The following is a 19,268-nucleotide window of genomic DNA, read 5'->3' on the forward strand; positions in this document are numbered from 1 at the left end:
TATCTTATCAGGATGCTACTTATACATTGTTTACGTTATTCTAACAGTTGTGGGTTTGCTCATTTGTATAAAACATGAACAACTGTTGGCTCATGATCATTTCATATAATGTCATTCAGCTAGACGGAGAGTTAAGAGATCTTTCAGATTCAAACCTAACGCTAGTCTTTTAGACTAAGTGTTCTCCCCACTATAGATAAAGCGCGATGCAAACACCGTCCTTGCCATCTAGGCTGCCATGATTGGCAAGTTTTTACTGTGCTTCAAAAGTGTTCTACCATCCTTGAGCTTTAGTAATCTTTGAATGACAAAATCGTAACAATACTTTTACATGAGGAGAAATGGCTGATCCTCAATGTACATGTGTGTATGTGTTAAATATAAACATGTCAGAGTTTGTTCCAGTGTTGAAGACATTCACATTATATGCTGATCACTATGCAAACCGAAATAAAAAATCACCATGTTGTTTATATGTGAATAAATATGCAAATTAGCGACCACCCTTGCAATCTATATTGGTGAGAACACTGTACTATCAAATAGTGACCCAAATAAACCCGTGGCAATGTTACAAACAGAACATGTTTGACAAGCTATATATGTAAAACCACTTACAAATCACGGTATAGCGACCTACATATGGTACATATATGTGAATAATTGACACCCGCCATCCCTTTATCACTTTTACATACGGTCAACTATTCATCGGTTATGGCGATTTTGGAAATTTAAATCCTTGACAGATGGTGATAATACAGTGACTGACAATGTGTAGCAAATCAATATTTTCTGGATTTAAAAGCAAATAGTATAATCCATTCAAACTGTCCATTTTAAATCTTTTTTGGACCACATCGGCTGTGTACCTATTGCAAACAATCTCTCGCACGCAGAATAACTGAAGTATACTTGATTCAATAGTTAACGGCCGTTGCTTTGACGATATTGACAGAGTACAGTGGGACAAAAATGAAAAAAAGAAATATTTTATTTGAAAATGTCAAAGAAGGAAATATATGTTGTATGGATATGACATTGTGAGTTCGCAGTGTTACAACTGACAAAAAATAAAAGAAAGAGAAAATGTATTTTAAAATGTCGCAGAACAACATATTTGTTGGACTAAAGTTGCAGACGATAAAAAATGTTTAAAATGCAACATGTATTTTTGAAAATATCAAAGAGAAATAGTTTTTATAGTACAAAACGACCGAGTGGCAGACGATAATGTGCTACGCTAATAATATCATAGAATAACTGGATAATTGTTTATACAAAAAAGTACATATCGGTAACGCCGTATAAAAATCGTGTCTATCTGATAACCTGACCAACCCCAGTGTAAGCCCTACCCAAAACATTCTTTTGCATGCAAAAATGTACATGGTAACAGTTTACTTGAGATTCTATTTCTGTGTACACCTTCATGTCTTTGCCTCACCTGTGGTCACTTCTTTTAAAAAAATCGTATTCCAGAGAGAAACCACATTTTTTTAGACTATATCGGTGCAGTCTGTATCACGTGTTCGTCTATTTAACTTATAACTATTATCTCATTTAATTCTTTTACACCTCATCAAACACTCCGAAAGTATTGTGACCAACGAGTATCTTATCTAAGTTATGGTCGAAGCAATTTTTCCGACCTGTCCTATGTTCTGAAATCATGTTGACGGAAACAAGCCTTTTTAATTTATCTTGCTTAATGGTGTATAACAAGATTTTCACTTTGAAATGTCAATCACAGGACATCATACGATCGTACGAGAATTCCATGATTGTTCGTACATTGAAAGTGTAGCGGCCATAAAGCAATATAAAGAGTTTTTATTTCGCTGAAATTTATCGCAATGCTTTTCAAATACTTGTCTTTTGTTTACCTCTCTCCCTACATTGAAAATAATATAATCCTTTCTTTGTTGTACCTTTCAACGCTAAAATGTTGATGGACAATGTTTCCATGGAAATACTGGAATTCTTCCATTAACGATAAAAACATAGGGCAGTCAAGACAATGCGTCTGTTGATGATATGAAGTATGCCCACTTCACGGGACCACAGTACCCATGAGGTCAATCGATAATAGAAAAGATTTTGTGTCAGGTGTAAACACTCGATGTGACAGCACTACATAACACTTCCTGTAAAAAATCATTTAATACGTTGAATGAATGGATGGATGAATGAATGAATAAATAAAGGAATATGTATATACATATATATACATACATATAAACTTATATATATATATATATATATATATATATATATATATATATATATATATATATATATGTATATACATACATGTAGACTTAAGTTATACGAATAAGGATGGTATAAGTCGTTACTCGGAGTTTCACGCCCACTCCTACTCGCTCATTGTCGCCTGATAATTGCCGAGGAAGCGTGAAACTCCGAGTAACGACATATAACATCCTTATTATTTTGAATTAAGTCTATAATGCTCTGCTACTAATATTGCATCGAGCACTGTTCTCTCCAGGAGACACTAATACACTATACGACCGTTTGCAAAATTCCCACCAGCCAAATGTGATCGTTCATTATGTAACATCTTTCACACGTGATTTTGTAATATTCGAGAACTGTTTGATATCGCTGTACGGCTATTATATGATTAGCATTATTCACTCCATCACTTATGTCATTTATTCTGTATTCAGATGCGGAAATATCTGCGGTTGTCATAACGACGCACCATGCAACGTCACAAGTGGAGAGTGCAGCTGTACAGAAAATTGGAGCGGACAGTTCTGCAACATATCACTCAGCAACGAAAAGAAACAGAATAACAAAGGTAACGTAATTACGTGTTTACATACGTCAATTAATTCACTTGTACATACATGACGTGTTTTTATAAAGCTACAGTTTCCATTAATTGGAGAATTGTTAGATCAACTTACTCCATATTGATCCGCTCAAGAACACCCAAACAACGACCGAACGAGCTAAGTGCAGGCACGCGACAATTTCTTTCAAAATTGACTTTCCGACCGTTAAGAATGTTGATACTGTAGATTACAAAATGAACTGAATGGAAAGGAGATCGAAAAAATATATAATCAGACTGTAACCTAATTGAACAACTTGACCTCCAGCTGAATAAACATCGGATATTTATTTATTAGTTTATCTCTTAATAGAAAATCGATCGTTGGGTGGTAAACCACTCGAACAAACTTGAAATATCTTTTTATTAGAGTCAAGTCAATTTCCGTTGAAAAAACGCAAATGCAATTGCTGTACTAGTACTGCTGTATGTTAGTGCGTTCTCATAATTTTATTTTGAAATGCAATAAAAACAGTAAATGGTTATAATACTAAGTAATATCAAGTTAAGGGTAATGTAGGATAAAAAACTAAATTATTTTACTTTGGGATGGGAGATTTTGAGCCATTTTAGTTCTCATCATACACAATAAATAGATTTTATTTCAATTATTTTAGCTATCTAGCTAAGTCTTTTAGCTATCTAGCTAAGTCTTTAGCTATCTAGCTAAGTATTTTAGCTATCTAGCTAAGTCTTTAGCTATCTAGCTAAGTCTTTTAGCTATCTAGCTAAGTCTTTTAGCTATCTAGCTAAGTCTTTAGCTATCTAGCTAAGTCTTTAGTTATCTAACTAAGTATTTTAGCTATCTAGCTAAGTCTTTTAGCTATCTAGCTAAGTCTTTTAATATATAGCTAAGTCTTTTAATAGTTAGATAGCTACGTCGTTTAGCTAGTGATAGTCAAGTTTGTTTTGGCAAGGTCCTTATCATGACAAGTTGCGACATTCGTTGTGAACTATACAAATCTGAACACTGCTAGGGGGTATAACCCTATCTGTATCCCTCACCAAACCCTAATCCTAACTCCTTAGCTTGAATGCAAAAAGTGACCGAATATACAACCAGTCCACTCTTCTACATTCCTGCCCTAAGGGTTTTCAATCAAATTTTTAGTGATGTCACAAGTTTTTTAAGAAAAAAGAGGCAGGAATCGTATTTCAAATATAAATCAATTATAAATGGAAACCTTATAGTATTAATTATAAGCTTAATTTACATGGTTGGAAATCTAATATCCGGTTTATTGTACTTTTTACCAACATGCTATAATTGAAATGTGAAGTGAAATAATAACACCTGGTAATGTTTTCTTTGACCACTTTGTATATCTGTTTGTACAATAGATTACACTTTGTAGAACACAGTATAGGAAATTATACAAAGCGTGCCTCTAAACACAGTTAGTTGTAAGAAAACAAAGGTGGTTGAAATTATGCACAGTAAGTGTATATATACTCAGTACTTAAAAACCTTGCCGCTTGTAAAGAAACTAAATTCTAAAGCGTTCTTTGTAACGATGTTGACGCTATAAGTATGTCTATCAGGAGATGGGTTTGGGAGGGAGGTGTTGTGTTGTAATGTGATGAGATGTGATGTGATGTGATGTGATGTGTTGTGATATGATGTGATGTGATGTGATGTGATGTGGTGTGATGTGTTGTGTTGTGTTGTGTTGTGTTGTGTTGTGTTGTGTTGCGTTGCGCTGAGCTGTGCTCCGCTGCGTTGTGTAACTTGTGTTGTGTTGTGTTGCGTTGTGTTGTGTTGTGTTGCGTTGCATTGCATTGCGTTGCGTTGCGTTGATCATATTTCGAGACAAGGCTTGCTTGGTAGTGTACAACTATCACGGAAATCAACGAAGTTATTACTCTGTGTAGGTGAAAAATTTAGAAATGATATGTTACAATTTAAATCAAAATACTCTTTAGTGTGGACAAGGACAGGGAACGTGAATAATATACCAAACAGTCATATATATATAATGTATATAATGCAGATGTAACGAGAACTGATGACTAATGACATGCAATGATACACGGCGAGAAATTAACCGCCGTTCTCGTTCATTCGGTGAATTATCGCTATTAGAACAACTAATGACAACGGTAATCGAGTTCGGTTTTCTTCGGCAGAACAGGTGATTTTCTTGCAGACAAAAGACGAGAAACCATTCGCCATGGTAGCACTAATGGAATAGCATGTTCATTTATAATTAATACGAAACAAAGCCTTGAACTCGGAACTAAAAATAGAAACTAATTAGACCAAATGTTAGGAACAAAGAACGGCAACAGCAACTCCATGGGTTCAAGGGTGAAAGGTCAATATTTAACCCCACAAATACAAACAAAGAAAGCATTGGTGAAATGTATTTTACAATCTCTTTATTCCAACATGCATGTTTCGGTGCAAAGAACATTTCTGTCTCATGGTTGTGATCAAATAGAGGTGTTAAGTAGATCAGCCGTTGAGGGCGCGGTCTAATCTCCCTTTCCCCAGGCAGGCCGGTAAGCCCGAACCAATGACGTCATTACTATCTAATCGTATATGATTAAACAATATACATCTAGTGAAAGCATGGATGTATTAGAGGAGATAATATATGCAAGGTGAAGGTGAATACGTCACTACAACATAAACCTTTCTGCTGCTACCTGTTGCTGTTTTTGTTTTTACCAAAACGGATGTGACGTAATATTCGACTGACAACTCATTCTCGCAAGGCACAGCATGGGTTTTCCGCTGACGCAACGAAAACGATGCCGTAAAAGAGGCTATGGTTTATGTCGATGATGAAAAAATATAAAATCAAGGGGAAAAAATTGAAAAAGGTTTTGTCACATTCATTGTCCTACTGCTAGGGGCGACATACAAATTATCTCCTCGGAGCGAAACTTGCAATCACATGCGTCCATTCTTCAAGGCAGATCGATATCGTTATTTATCTGCGGGGGCATTGGAAGTCAGTGACGATGTAGTATGTATTTTTTTCCGTTGTCGTGATGGGGTCTGTAGCTTTACGACATGTTTACGTCCAAAGTCCTGTACCCTAGTCTATCTTTGTCCCGAACAACCACAACCACAACCACTCCGAACTTTGTTTTCAAATTTGCGTTTGTAAACACATGGTTGTGATCAAATAGAGGTGTTAAGTAGATCAGCCGTTGAGGGCGCGGTCTAATCGCCTTTTCCCCAGGCAGGCTGATACATATTCTCGTCACCAAAAGTGGCGCAATAACGAGGCTATTTTATCTTAGATGTATTTGTTGATCGATGTGTGAGGGCGCCAATCACAGCGTACCTTACAGCCTAATGTAGCCTAAAAGAGCCAATCGTTATTTCTACTTATGTATTATGCTCAACACGAGTGGTTACAAAAGTGGCCAATTTCTCGACATTTCAGACTAACTTGGCGCGATGCAGTATGGGAAATAAACAATGTTAGGCAATTCTTTGTTTTCACAGCAGACCTCACCACGATGTGGGCATTTGTATAGGAAAGGTGAAACTCCTAACACTGAATATTATGTTATTTTTATTTTCAGAAGGTTTCCCCAGTGCCAGTGGTACATCATTTGTAGCATGGATTGCATTCATAGCTGCCATATTAATTATCTCCATGTTGACCTGTGTTATCGTCATTGCGTACACTAGAACGAAGGACAGAAAACGAAGGTATAGTGCCATTGGCTGTTGATTATTTTGTCATATTCTTTGTCGTTAAAAAATACTCCAAATGATTTTCTGCAAGAACACAAACATTCTGTCGTTGAGGGCACTTTTTATTAGAACGAAGGACAGAAAACGAAAGTAAAATATTTGTGACTGTTGATTGCTATATTTTGTCATACTCTTTGCCATAACAAAATATTCCAATATATTTTGCGCCCTACTTTTGACAATTATTTCGAAAAGTGACTGCAAGGTGAATGACCGGCATGTAACAACAAGAACCTGTCTGATTAACACTTTTTTCTGGCTTACTTTTATTAGGGAGGAGGGTAACAAGGATGTCACAGTGAAAATGTCAGTGCGCATGCCCAAATCCATCTCGGACAAAAATATCTTCGTTGGTATTCAAGGCACTGAAATGCAAAGTCATATGAATATTAATGAGCTCCATATTCCAACGTATGATCAAAATGTATTCGATATGAAAGTATCACCGATTTATGACGTCATTGCGAATGACATCGACAGCAAGGCGGATGAAGACAAAGAAACTGATTATTGTAGAAGGGTTCTAGGTAGTTTCAAGTCACCTTGCGGCGATGATCAACCCATGGCCAGTCGGCAATATAATCCCGATTTAGCATACTCGATCGTTCCTGTTCGGGATGAAGGTTCGGAAGAAAAGATTTATAACGAGGCTAAGACCTTTGACCCAATTTGTAGATACAATGATGAATTCCTAGAACGAAGAAGAATTCGCGAAGCCTTGTACGAAGAATTGAACCTCTCAAATTCAAGCAGAAATAGTATCTATGGTGATCCAGGTATCTATGGCCCTGCCGACCCTGGTAACTATAGCGACCCTGGTAACTATGGCAGCCGGTCGTATGATTACAGTCGACAGATGACGAACCCGAGATAACGTGTTTTTGTCGATTTCTAGGCACGAATAGGATATTCGTTTTCAGTATTTTGTGTTCAAGATATCTGATTTTGCAAGTAGGAAATGTCACTGAGCAATTGAATCAAAGATTCCAACATATCTTTTCTTTGACTGGAAAAGATACTTAAGTCACATTGTAGTTAGAAACAATACTATTAAGCGAAAAACTAAATAATAGTGTTTCCGATAGAATGACCTCAAACAATAAGTAGGGTGGTCGTGATTTTTATTTTTACCCTTTTAATTGCTTTTATTTGTGAAAAAAAAATTATTGCTTTTATTTACCCCAAAAGACGTCAGTCAGAATACCACTTATGTGATAGTTTGATGAAATATGTACAGACATCACAGGGGAAAGAAAACAGATGTGCAAGAACGTCAAGAAGACAAAGAGTTCATTATTTTTTTGTTTTAATGTTTAAATAATATTTAGGGTCGGTCGAGTTATCGGAAACACTATTATTTTTTTATTTTGCGACGTTATTTTTTTTTTGAAAGAATTCTTCATATCAGATTCACATTTCAATGCAGTGAATTAATAGGGCTAACTTTATGAACATTGGAAAGGCAATCAAATACGAAAATGAAAAACCCTCAATATTATGCCTTTCTAAAAATGATGGATCTTTAGACATGAGTGAAAAAAGTATATTAGAACTTTAGTCAAAATGGACGACATATGGCAATATTTTACATAATTAATGAACGCATGTGTAAAAAGTATATCAGTAAATAGCAATATTTTGATTATAATAGTAAAATATTTCAGATTGCATATAGACGAAAGACAAATACAGTTCTCTAAAGTCCAGAGAACTGAGGAAACTGCCGACATATTCGTCAGAGAATTGAAAACAAAATCAAGCAACAGAGTTCTTGCAAATCATCCGATCAGTATTACTTTAGATAGAATTTTGGTCAAGTTTTTTCTAAACTTTCATGAATGTACGTCTGTACATTTGCGTTAGAGAAAGAGCGTGTATGGTGTACACATGTGTTTGTGTATATATACGTACATACGTATGTACGTATGTACTGTATGTATGTATGTATGTATGTATGTATGTATGTATGTATGTATGTATGTATGCATGCATGTATGTATTTATGTGTGAATATGTGTGTGTGTAAATTTTTGTGTGTATGTACGTGCACGCGCTCGTGTGTGTATGTGCGCGCGGACGTGTACGTGCACGCGAGCGTGTGTAATTACTTGTGGAGTATGTGTGTTTGCATGCCTGTGTTTAGTGTCTGTATTTGAATGGTTGGCCCACAAGAACATCTGTATTGTTATTTTTGTTATTGTGCAATATTGAAATATTTAATATAGGTTTGTATGTTATTTTTGTCCAAGTTTTTACATTATTTAATCGAGCTCTTAGATATTTCATATTAGTTGTAAGCGCTACTGCCCATTGTATAAATGACAATCATAACTATTTGGTTACTCTTATCACAATTTCAACGCTAGGTGGCGCCAGTCATCGCGGAATGACGCCAGTCATAAATTACGTGTACTCGCAGGTGATTTTGTACACTCTTTAAATAAAAAAATGAAATTAGAAATATAAAATAATAATCAGTTAAAGGATAGCAAAGTAGAAATATAAATGACCCTTACTGTGATTACAAAGATTTTCTAGTTATATAATCGAACAAGGAACGAGTTAGAGTGGAAACCATGTGTAAAACAAAACCTTTTCTAATAGGGAACTTGCAATCCACACTGAGCATGCTCAGACGCAAAGGCCTATGGGATTATCTGTGGTTATCGTAATATCTTATCTGGAGCTACCGATGAAATAAACCTCCCACACTGGTCAAGCTAAATATGAATTGATCATTCGTGGTTATAAACACTTTAACAACATTGTTTACAATACTAATTGATTACTATTTAGTATCACATTTCCCATGATGCAACATTCAACATGGTAGGTTTGCAAGCTCCCTATTCGACAGAAAACCTCTCTAACATTGCTACATTTTATCGTCTGGTTCATCAACATTATAAAGCTATATTTCATTGTCTGAGTCAACAAAAATCTTGCCAATATGTCACATTTTCTTCGAGTAGGCCATTTCTCTAGATTGCAGACCTGGGTACATTTAGCCAAAAGGGCAAGATCAATAGTTCAATGTAGGAATATGTAGTGAGGCAAAAAAATAGTTCTTTTGTAGACACTTTACTTATTTTGCATTTATTTTGAGTAAAATCTAGCGTCGAATACGAGCCTCTGTCCTAAACAATGTCACTTATACTACGGCTAGACCACCTTTGCCAATCAGAGGCCTTGATTTCGGTTGGTTATATGGAGCCATAACCCACTCTTACTTAGGGATGTAACGTATATTACGCTCAGCACTCAATTTGCATGCAACAAATTGCACAACATTTTGAAAAAGATCCGTTTGAGCCAATCACGCCGTAGTATAAGTAAGAGAGGGTTATGTTCGGTAGGGTTATGTGCCAAAAACTCGGAGGCTATGCCCCCTTGTTTATTGGCACATAACCCTACCGAACTCGTTGACTATCTATTACATATATTGGCGCCCTGCTGCTGTCTGCTCGAAAACATCGCAAACCCTAATACAACCATTACAGGAGTTATATAGAATCGTCAGTGATCAGAACGTCGGTGTATCAGTAGTGGACAATGAAGGTGCCGAAAGAAGTCTACTTCTTATCACAAACATCGATACAAAAACAACACTGGGTACATCTGATGTAGGTTCACGCGATTCTCGAAAAATATTCTGTTTCTCTCTAAAGAAAATATTTGTAATAGGGGTACAAACAGATTCATTAAAAGTAAAATCGTTTTTGTAGAATAAGCAGTAAAATAGATTAACCCTCCACTCCACCCCCCAAAGTAAAATCCTATCCTACATTGAACTATTGATCTATCTACTAACAATATAGATTTTCTTCCCAGGAATTTATGACAAGACCTACATTTAAGATAAAATGTGACAATTGCATTTGAATGATATTATCGTGATATACAAAGAAATGTAGGAGTGTTATTGAGACTTTGTCAAAATACGGTACAATGTAGCAATTTTGGTAAAGTATTGTCGAACCATGTTATCTGCAAATACAATTCGAAAATGCGCCGTAAAAGGGAAACTTTTCTATCGATGACAAATGATGATGAACGATGAGTGGCCGTGAGAATGATTGGAAAAATGAGTGGACGGTGTAATAAAATTAATAACACACGCACTCGGGTAATATCACAAATTAATGCCTGTCCTCGGGCTGGCAATATTTACCAAAATGTTGATCATGCCTTCATCTTCGTCTTGGGCATCATCAAATATTTGGTAAAGAGCGCCAACTCTTGTGCAGGCACTAAATTGTGATGTTGCCCTCTCTGGCATACATTATCATTTAAATAACAATTATGCAATTAGGAACGTGTAATATTGATAGTCATGTAACAACTTTTATAATTGAAAAATTTGAATAAAGTAAGATAGCCTAAAACCAATGGTGTCTTAATTATATTACAGACAAGTCTGACGTCACAAGACGTATTGATGACGTCAGTAACTTGTATGTTGACATCACAACAGAAGGTGGTGATTGGGTGATAGGATCATATGAGTACGCCCTCTGTGTTGCGCGACTACAATTGTTCTGTTCCACTTTAATGCTACCCAGAAGTTCAAACACAGTGGTGCTAATTTAAACTCTGTATTATATAATCACCGATAGTAGTAATAAGGCCTAAAAATAATTGTTTGGTTCAGGTTATCCTACCCCACCTAGCTTTTCACGGCCCACCCTAAATTTATTTTACGTATTCGAGAAAAAAAATTCGCAAACATTATGAAGTCTCACAAGAAATAGTGGATGCGAAAACTTAAAAATAAAATAAAAAATCTTCCAATATGTAATTGCTGTACATTTGATAGGAAGAAATAAACAACACAGAACTCATTTGGAAAACAATGGAAAACCTAAACTAGACACTTACACAGAAAATAAAATACATAAAATAAACACATTTACATACCCCACCTATTCTAAAATTGAGCGTAACCGGAACCACACAATTTTTTTATTAGGCCTAATAAACATAACAGCAATGATAATGTAACCAAACAACGGTACTTATAATTTAAGAAATCTTACTCGGAGTAATTATATTCTATATCTTAAAACAGAAATAAAGATGCGAAAGTAATATGTATGTAGTTGAAAATCTCTGTTTATCATATATTGTCTTGTTAGATGGTAAATAGTGTACTAAAATAAGTTTGTGTATTGAATTTTATTTTATCAGTAAAATACACATTAGTTGCAGTGAGTCAAGTGTACCTGATGTGATGCAATGTACTATAATATGATATAAAATAATGTAATATAATATAATATAATATAATATAATATAATATAATGCAATATAATTGAACGTATTTTAATGTTATATAATGTAATGTTATGCAATGTAACATAACATAACATAACATAACGTTATGTAACTTAACGTAACACATGTATATATGCACGTACGTGCGTATGTATGTATGTATGTATGTACGTACGTACGTACGTACACGTATACATGTATGTATGTATGTATGTATGTATGTATGTATGTATGTATGTATGTATGTATGTATGTATGTATGTATGTATGTAGAAAGAAATGTACATGGAACTTATAAATCAGTCCGTATAAATAGATGAAAGATCCGACGTTTCGAACAAATATTCTTTTTCAAAGGCAATATCGGCAAGAGGAGATGTTTCACGAAACGATCACCAAAACGACCAAGACGACGTACAGTTGAACCTATATACAAAAAACCACATTTCTGTAATGTAATGCAATACACTACATTAGTACTAATACAAGTAAATCTACTCGTAACAGGCGCACTGTTCTTAGGGCCAAAAACATGATTAGTATTAATTATGAAACGACATGTACCACATCGAGTACGATCGCATGGAAATGAACCAGCATTAACTTTCAATTCACGTTGTTCTGTATGGACCACCATATCTCTAAGACTGGTATCACGACGCCAAGCTGTTAATGGTACTTCTGGAAACAATGAATTGGTAACCCTATTAGAACGTAAGATTTTAAAATGCTTGTATTTAATGTTTCTAACTCTAGTGGAAAAGGGGTGGTATGTGAGAGCTAATATGGGACGATCGTTGTTACTCTTCTGATCATGTGATTTGATACAAGCTTCCCTAGACAAAGATGATACTTTATGTAAAGCCTCATTGGTAACAGACATAGGATAACCACGTAGATGGAAGAACGTGCAAAATTCAGCAGACCTTTCTCTGAAATCCAAATCAATCCTATTTTTTATTTTTTTATTTATTTACTTATTTATTTATTTATCTATCTATTAACTGTACTTGCTTTTTGTGATAACAGTGTGTGATTATTAAATTTTACTTGGATTTTACTGTAAACTATTTAATCAGGTACCTCCTTTAACAAATACACAACGGATGAAACAATGAATTGCAAAAAAGGTCATCGAACGGTTAGCAGATGACAGTGTTTAATTTAGTAGAGTTTGTCATCACATAAAGTACTTGCTTATTCTAGAAAAAAGACAATACAATGCCGTGTCTAGCATGAGAATTGTTTCGAAGTTTTTGTCGAACATGATATGGTCATTTGTAACCAACAGAGTTCCTTGTAACGTAAACAATTCAAGCATGCCATTTTGCATCCATAGTTACGGGATGGAGATGTTCTTTCAATCTACTTTAGAAAAAAAAACCAAACAGATATCAAAATACACAACGTCGTTTCACGCATTGCATCTTGGAACCGAGAAACCGACCATTATCTCAGTGTTGACTTGAAATCAAGAGACCTAAGGTGTCTGGACATTGATACAGACCCCCCTAGGCTGTGATGGAATACATTATTATAACATATTTTGAAAACTACATACTAATAATGAAACGCTTCTAGAATAAAGCCTTTCACACCCCCTGCATCGAATTAGAACACCGACGCCATTTTTGAAATGTTTTGCCCGTCATTATTATGGTTTTTTTTTCAGATTTTATTTTCAGACTATTTTCCTTCAATATGTACGAAAAATGTTTAATATTTCCGTCATATCTATAAAAGTTAACTTTTGAGAAATGGATGCAGAAAAATATAATTTGTAACAGATGAAATACAATACAAAGCGTCAGTAAAAAAATGACCACTACTCAAGTTTCTTTATTCACATGAAACCTGCCTCCTCAGTTGTCCTTCTGCAGTAAAAAAAACTTGTAAGTTTAGTGGGTTTTTTTCAAGAAAAAATCGCCGACCACGAGCAACTCGATGCGACCACCGACAACATGATTCTGTCTTCGACAAGCTCATTTGTTCACGGAGAACTCAACCATACTTACCGAATTCGACCATCCAAAATCCAATGCGGTAAATGACAATTCAACTGGAGTTAGACTGATGTTGTTGTTGTTGTTGTTGTTGTTGTTGTTGTTGTGTTGTTGTTGTTGTTGTTGTTGTTGTTGTTGTTGTTGTGGTGGTGGTGGTGGTGGTGGTGGTGGTGGTGGCGGCGGCGGCGGCGGGAATTGCTCTCACTGATTGTTTAATTCATAAGTCCATTTAACGAACGCTTGCATGCAGTCCCAGAGAGAGAGAGAGGGAGAGAGAGAGGGGGGAGAGAGAGAGAGAGAGAGAGAGAGAGAGAGAGAGAGAGAGAGAGAGAGAGAGAGAGAGAGAGAGAGAGAGAGAGAGAGAGAGAGAGAGAGAGAGAGAGAGAGAGACCTAATTTACAAATCTCTCTTTCTGATTTAGTTTTGTTACATACATAATATATAGCTAAATGACTTGTGAAATGTTGGTTGATCTGCTTTCCGTGAAGTTTATCGATATATTGTATTTAAAAGGGGAAGTACTCAATCGCACTGCTGTTCCAATCGTCAGTCTGTTCCATTTATTATCATACCGTTGAATTAGCCGGCCAACCAGTTTCTTCTCAATCCATCTGTTACGAGGTGCTCTACCATCTTGGACTGTGTGTAGAATTGAACTCACAACGAAATATTCATTTCTGGTTTCAAGGAACGCCAAGCTAACGACTTGGTTGATTTTATTACATGACCAATCTCCATCTCCGTCTTTCCTAGATGGGCTAAAAACCCAACTTAAATACATTTCAAAGTTTACACAAATCCCTATTCTTATTAGAGTTTGAGGTTTTCTTAAGGCTAATGAAAGACATCACCTGGGGTTCAATATTCAATCACCTTTTCTAGATTAGCTATAAAAAATTCATATTTCAAAGACCATACAATACTTGTGCAATATTATATTCATACTTTTACAGAACAATGAAATCATACGATGAAGTTCTATAATTAACACATCACGTCATATTAAACTTGCTGACGCCTCAATCGTACCTGTTACAAACAATTTCGAAATACGTGATGTTGAGATGTCGAAGACTTATTTTGTTACATAACAGATTATTATTATATAGTACAAAGTTTAAATGCATCTCGGACTTCATTTCAGAGTTCATAATGAAAATTACCAAAACATCTTGAATGAAATTAATTTAGCTCTGAGACTCGGAATGATTGCTGACATACAGAAATGTCCAGTTGACCTGAGGCAGCTGTTAACAGTATGATAAAGAATTTCCTGCGACAGCTTGCTATAGTTCAATGGAAAGTAAATGATCTCCAGTGGTATAAATAACTCTTCGTAATAACTCTATACATGGTCAAGGGCTGACGCAGAACTAAAAACAAAAGAAGGGTTAATGAAACAACTCGATAAAGAATAAATTAATATCAATAAGTTCCACATCAGAGTTTTGAGGTGTAATCCAATCAGCAGTCTTAAAATGATTGTAAGCGTAGAATGAATAAATTTGCATATATTTAGAATATATATGCAGAACTAAAAACAAAAGAAGGGTTAATGAAGCAACTAGATAAAGAATAAATTAATATCAAAAGTTCCACATCAGAGTGTTGAGGTGTAATCCAATCAGCAGTCTTAAAAATTCAATATCAACAAGTTCCACGTCAGAGATGTGAAGTTTTCATCCAATCAGCAGCCTTAAAATGATTGTAAGCGTAGAATGAATAAATTTGCATATATTTAGTAGATGTATCATTTTTCTGCACTATATATAAGGCTACTTTTAATTGGGTGAGGTTATTCTTATACTCGCTGCTGAGGACCGAGCTGATCTCTAGCCAAGTGATTGTGATTCTCTGAAAGAAGTGGTTGGTAACAACGCAGAAACACAGCGTCGACTTACAGTTTTATCGTCTCTTCACCGACTAATATTTTTTTGAACGAGACGGTGTGATTCACAATAATGAAGACATTGGTACTTTTCATGGCTATTGTGGGGACGGCAGTCGGAGGTAAGATATTTGTGGCAGTATTTATGTTTTGATGATGGAAATTAAGGATTGGTTTCTTTGCTTGTTGTTACTTTTTATCATGTCAATTGGGAGAAATCCATTTAATATATCTAAAGGTAGTGTGTGTGTATGTGTGTGTGTGTGTCTGTGTGTCTGTCTGTGTGTCTGTGTGTCTGTGTGTCTGTCTGTCTGTCTGTCTGTCTGTCTGTCTGTCTGTGTGTGTCTGTGTATATGGGTATGTATGTATGTAAATATGTATGTATGTATGTATGTGTGTGTGTGTGTGTGCATGTATGTATGTATGTATGTATGTATGTATGTATGTATGTATGTATGTATGTGTATGTAGAAGTGCATAATGAACGACCGGATCAATAATGACATCCGACGTATCGAATCCGATTCAGTATTCATTTCATAGGATATCAAGGCAAGATATATAGGAGGTCGTCACCTGACTGTATATTTAAATGTTACGGATTAGAACGAGGCACCACAATTTCTCATCAACAGTAAATTAGGCGAGGAGAGATGTAAAAGACATGCGCACCAAGAAGAACCCTATAGAACAGGCCAGAAAGATAGAATAAGCGTAGTTAGATATTAGGGAATGATGTAAATAATCTATTACTTCCATGGGGATCCAGGGTTCCGAGATGGGAAATGATTTCCTCCTCCTTCAACCTCAATCGATCTTCATCACCAGTAACCTTGCATATTCTTGAACTGGACATGTCTGACACACTACCATCGTTAGTTTTGTTAATAAAATGCACAAATACAGGATAGTTACGATTGAGTCTGGTGATACGGAGATGTTTCACGAAACGATCACCAAGACGACGTATAGTTGAACCTATATACATTTCTGGCACGTGATGCAATACACTACATTAGTACTAATACAAGTAAATTTACTCGTAACAGCCACACTGTTCTTAGGGCCAAAAACATGATTAGTATTAAATAATGAAACGACATGTACCACATCGAGTACGATTGTTGTAGTGAATGGTCTCACGTGACCATACCCCACGTAGGCGACCACAGTTATATTGTATGTATGTATGTATGTATGTATGTATGTATGTATGTATGTATGTATGCATGCATGCATGCATGCATGCATGCATGTATGTATGTATGTATGTGTATATATGTATGTATGTATGTATGTATGTATGTATGTATGTATGTATGTATGTGTATGTATGTATGTATGTATGTATGTATGTATGTATGTATGTATGTATGTATGTATGTATGTATGTATGTTAATTATTATTTTCCGCTGCAGCATATCGGTAAATTAATGTCTAAAAGTTCGCCTAAATATAACATTAATCTTGAGCAAATAGAGGCTTAAAGCTCAAGTGTTGAGTGGTCATGTGTTTTATGGGGCACGTTGCTTTCACCCCAATCGAGATGAATGCAAGTTTGTATGTCGTAGAGTCCACCACAGAAGCCTTGCTCAAAGAGAAACAGACACACTTGGAATCAAATACCACTCAAACGCAGCGAAAGAAGATTTCATCTGTACATAGTACAATGTACAATGTACTTTCAAATAATAAAACAATCTCTGAGAAGACGTTCAAGTCTTGTGTTTAGCAAGGCTTTTGTGATAAATACTTCTTTTCAATAAAGGATACATTTTGACGTCTTCGTATATTTCAGGCTTTGTTCCTTTCAAGCACATCCCTCTATGTCAAACATTCATTAATCCTTACCTTTCTTTTTCACACAGGTTATACTTCAATAGGCTGTTTTAGAGATTCCTCAACCCGCGCCATTCCAACACTAGAGGGCAGTGATGAGAAACTCGATGGGTCAAACTACATAGCACGTTTGAATGCAGTGGCCAAGTGCGCTGCTGTAGCCGCAGAGCAAGGGTTTCAATGTTTTGCAGTTCAAAATGGTGGATGGTGCGCATCAAGTGCGACTGCGTGTACAACCTACGACAAATATGGTTCATCCAACGCATGCAAAAGTGACGGTGAAGGTGGTCCATGGGCCAATGAGGTTTATAGATTCACAGTTTTTCCGTAAGTTTATTTCACCGTAACCTTTGAATATGTCCATATTATTCATCAGACAGTGAAATGTTAACTTTATTACTGTAAACACAAACTAAAAAATATTGTAGCAATATCTTGGTAAAGTGATTGAAATAAACCATGATGACTGTATACAAAAAGTCACATTTGACCATGTCTTTCCACCGGGCTAACTCTTGAGCAGAGGATGGGTAAATCTGATGAGTATGAGACGAAGTTCCACCTTTGACTTAATTTACCTCCGTAATCTCTCACCTGGGGAGGGGAATGGCTGTAGACAGTCAATCGTGCTACTGTGCCTCATACTACCCCTGGACAGAGATGGTGGTTAGGTGGGTCACAGGTAGGGTAAAGGTTGGATAAAGTTTGGTAAATCGGACTTTTCGTATATATAGCTGAGTGATTCAGTTATTTCAAATTGTATGATTTGGTTAAGTATTGCTTTCACAGTTTTCCCCATGCTCATGTTATTATTGTTTTTTGATCAATAGCTATACATCAATCGGTTGTTATGGAGACACGAGTAGAAGAGCCATACCAACATTGGAAGGTACTGACCAGAGATTAGATGGCTCGTATCGATTACGTGCCAACCCCATCGGGAAATGCGCAGAGGTGGCATTTGACCACAGATATCCATACTTTGCCGTTCAAAATGGCGGCTGGTGTGCCGGAAGTGCTGATGCTAAGGATACATATGATACGTATGGACCCTCTGATGCATGTAAGGCAGATGGTGAAGGAGGACCATGGGCCAATGAAGTCTACAAATTCTCGCCGTAAGTGTGATGATTAAACTTTACACTATATTTTTAATATAACGGGTTATACGTTATACATTTTGAGTCATATTGAGTACCTTACTGTGAATTTCTGTATATAAATATGTGAGGGGACAGGCCCAGAGTCGCTGCAATATATTTCCTGACTCTCCATTTACCCACTGTTATATTTATGTGGGGTACATAACCTGATTATATTATTGCACATCAGATATGACCTATACACCTTTCAATATTGTTTAATTAACTTTTTTACTCTCTAAAGACTTCACCTGAATGTTAATATTTACAGAGTAATAGAAATATACTTTCATGATATAGTCCTTTTTAACACAGCTTGCCTTTGAACCCCAAACCCCTGGCAGGGGGTCATATAGGGGAATGTACAAGTTTCCATAACACATGGTGTCTAAATGTGACCAACGGTTGACTAGGCATAACCATCTACAGGTGTTACCAACCTTCTGCAAAAAGGGGTGGAATATATGTTGTTAATTACTTCATTAAGTAAATTAAATATGCAAATTTATAGATTGGGGCTAGTAAAGTCATTTTATTAAAAAA

General features: G+C 35.9%; 1 protein-coding gene across 2 annotated transcripts in view; it reads left to right on the forward strand.

The window, feature by feature from the left end:
• The window catches only part of LOC144450172 (uncharacterized), a 22,335-nt gene extending 13,884 nt beyond the window's left edge, over positions 1-8,451 (forward strand). Inside the window, exons 4-6 of one of the 2 annotated variants that reach the window (XM_078140747.1) lie at positions 2,694-2,827; positions 6,404-6,533; positions 6,852-8,451. In XM_078140747.1, coding sequence (XP_077996873.1) covers positions 2,694-2,827; positions 6,404-6,533; positions 6,852-7,452 — 865 coding nt within the window. In that variant the 3' untranslated portion in view covers positions 7,453-8,451. The remainder of the gene's footprint in view (positions 1-2,693; positions 2,828-6,403; positions 6,534-6,851) is intronic. The other variant, XM_078140748.1, reaches the window with a different exon arrangement.
• The last annotated feature ends 10,817 nt before the right edge of the window (positions 8,452-19,268 follow it).

This window comes from Glandiceps talaboti, chromosome 19 (assembly GCF_964340395.1).
Source record: "Glandiceps talaboti chromosome 19, keGlaTala1.1, whole genome shotgun sequence".
Classification (NCBI taxonomy): Eukaryota; Metazoa; Hemichordata; class Enteropneusta; family Spengelidae; genus Glandiceps; species Glandiceps talaboti.